The sequence below is a fragment of the Arachis stenosperma genome, chromosome 4 (assembly GCF_014773155.1).
Source record: "Arachis stenosperma cultivar V10309 chromosome 4, arast.V10309.gnm1.PFL2, whole genome shotgun sequence".
Taxonomy (NCBI): domain Eukaryota; kingdom Viridiplantae; phylum Streptophyta; class Magnoliopsida; order Fabales; family Fabaceae; genus Arachis; species Arachis stenosperma.
This window is the reverse complement of record NC_080380.1, coordinates 10,965,231-10,968,196: the sequence shown is the minus strand read 5'-3', so window position 1 is coordinate 10,968,196 and position 2,966 is coordinate 10,965,231. Positions and strand designations below refer to the sequence as shown.

Below are 2,966 nucleotides of genomic sequence, written 5' to 3'. Positions count from 1 at the left end.
CCGCCAGCACATCGCTGACTTGAGAGTCGGAGTATCTTTGCAGGTGGCACCCCCCTCATCTTCTCTCCAGGACAAGTGCTCGTCTGCTCAATTTACCCGCAACCAGTGCGACCCAAGCTAAGGCGTCCTCGCCCCCTCACTTGTACACCCGACCTGTCCGGAACCCGACAACTGAACATTGGCGCCGTCTGTGGGGACCCCCTGCCTAAATGGAAGTCGCACTAGGTCCCGGCGACCGAGCTCGAGCCGCCGGAGCGGAGGGGGCAGCCTCCGTCGCCTCGCAAAGGGGGGGCGGAGATCTCCCCAACAACACACGAGAACGCGACCATTCGGGGGAACGGGCGGCGATAGCGCCATAATAATGCAGGAGCTACGCCACAGAGTCCAGAACCTAGAACGACAGCTAGCCGACCGGGAGCGGGATGGACGGTCTACCGATCCCAGCTATACCCCATCTCCTGGGAGCGAAGAAGAAGACTCTCACCGAAGCCGCCCGCGGCGTGCATCCGCATCCCGGACGGAAGCGGAGAGCACGCGGGAAGAGTCACCCATAATGAGAAGAAAAAATGACACGATCATCTACTCCCGCGGCAGACCAACCCGCCGAGCGGCAAGAGGTCGCGAAGACGGGGAAGGAAGATCCGAGAGAACACGACAACCCGTGATAATGGGCGTCACCCCGTTCCACCGATCTATCCTCGAGGTCCGGTTGCCGAAACACTTCGACAAACCAACGGACATGAGGTACGACGGAACTCAAGACCCTCTAGAACACCTCACGGCCTTTGAGGCCAGGATGAATATGGAGGGAGTGGGGGACGAAGTAAGATGCCGCGCCTTCCCGGTAACCCTAGCAGGGCCAGCGATCAGATGGTTTAACGGCCTCCCACAAGGTTCCATATACAGCTTCTCAGACATCAGCCGTGCATTCCTGGCCCAGTTTACAACACGGATCGCGAAGGCCAAGCACCCTATCAACCTTCTAGGGGTAACCCAGAGACAAGGGGAACCGACGAGGAGGTACTTGGATCGGTTCAACGACGAATGCTTGGAAATCGACGGCTTGACCGACTCGGTGGCCAGTCTTTGCCTAACGAACGGCCTCCTCAACGAGAACTTCCGAAAACATCTTACCATGAAACCGGTTTGGACGATGCATGAGATCCAGACGGTAGCCAAGGAGTATATAAACGACGAGGAAGTCAGCCGAGTCGTGGCTGCCAATAAGCGGCAGTCCGGTTACAGCCAAGCACGGCAACCAGGCGACAGAGAGAGAGCAAAGGAAAAAGCTAGGGAGGAGGCATCAAACAGGGCACCTCGACCGTTCCCCCGGGTCGGGAAATTCACTAACTACACTCCGCTCACTCTCCCCATCATGGAAGTCTATCAACAAATAGCGGAGAAGGGAATCCTGCCGAAACCCCGACCACTTAAGGACCGTACGGGAGGAAATAAGAACCTCTATTGTGATTACCATAAGGGTTATGGCCATCAAACACAGGACTGTTTTGACCTGAAGGATGCATTAGAACAAGCGATAAGGGAAGGAAAGCTAGCCGCGTTCTCCCACCTCATCAGGGAGCCGAGAAGACGCTATCGCGATCAAGACGAGGAAGGCAAAGCCCGTTCGGCCAAACGGCGACAAGAACCCGAAGACAGAGACCACGGCCTCACTGTGATAAACGTGATAACGGCCAAAAACGCCGCGCCAAGATCCCGGTCGGCACAGAGGAAAGACGTTAAGGTTTTGACGGTCTCATCCCCGCCGGTGCAAAGCCCTAAGAAGCCTCCCTCCATTTCTTTCGGCCCGGAAGACCAATGGTTCAACGACGCCCCAGAAAACCCCCCATGGTCATTACGGCCAGAGTGGGAACCGGCCTCGTCAAACGGATCCTCGTCGACACAGGAGCTGATTCAAATATCATGTTCCGCAATGTTTTCGACGCACTAGGGCTAAAAGATGCCGACCTGATGACTCACCAGCACGGGGTTATCGGGTTGGGCGACCACTTCATCAAACCGGACGGAGTAATATCCCTACCAATCTCGGTGGGACAAGCCCAAGGCCGAAGATCGGCGATGGCCGAGTTCGTAATCCTCCGAGACTCCACTGCCTACAACATCATCTTGGGAAGAAAAACAATCAACGATTTCGAAGCCATAATCAACACAAAGCTGCTAGTCATGAAGTTCGTTACCGACGACGGATCCATAGGGACCATAAGGGGAAACCTCGAGACGGCGGTCGCTTGTGACAACGCCAGCCTCTCCCTTAGAAAGAAGTCCAAGGAAGCATCCGGTGTGTTTCTGGCCGACCTTGATGCCAGAGTGGACGACAAGCCGAGGCCGGAACCAGAAGGGGATCTGGAGAAGTTTAGAATTGGTGACGAAGTGGAAAAGTTCACATTCGTTAACAAGAACCTCCCACATGAGTTGAAAGAGCCCTTAATCGAAATGATAAGAGCCAACAGTGACTTGTTCGCCTGGACTCCAGCCGACATGCCGGGCATAGACCCAAAAATCATCTCACATCATTTAGCCGTCAAGACGGAAGCACGCCCGGTGGCCCAACGAAGGAGAAAGATGTCGGCGGAGAGAGCAGAGGAGGTGGCCAGGCAGACGGCCAGCCTCCTAGAAGCAGGCTTCATACGGGAAGTGGATTACTCGACATGGCTCTCGAATGTGGTATTAGTGAGAAAACACAACGGCAAGTGGAGAATGTGCGTGGACTATTCTGACCTTAACAAAGCATGCCCCAAAGATTGTTTCCCCCTCCCTAACATAGATGCACTCGTCGATGCCGCGGCGGGATATCGGTATCTAAGTTTCATGGACGCCTACTCCGGTTACAACCAGATACCGATGCACCGTCCAGACGAAGACAAGACGGCGTTCATGACGCCAGGAGGAACTTTCTGCTACAAGGTAATGCCATTCGGCCTGAAAAATGCGGGGGCAACATATCA

At 55.2% G+C, this 2,966-nt stretch overlaps 1 protein-coding gene across 1 annotated transcript; it reads left to right on the top strand.

Moving 5' to 3' along the window:
* Nucleotides 1-361: 361 nt before the first annotated feature.
* LOC130974587 (uncharacterized) lies at nt 362-1,951 on the top strand. Its single transcript, XM_057899457.1, has one exon. It carries the CDS (start codon nt 362-364, stop codon nt 1,949-1,951), a length of 1,590 nt encoding a protein of 529 aa, XP_057755440.1.
* The last annotated feature ends 1,015 nt before the right edge of the window (nt 1,952-2,966 follow it).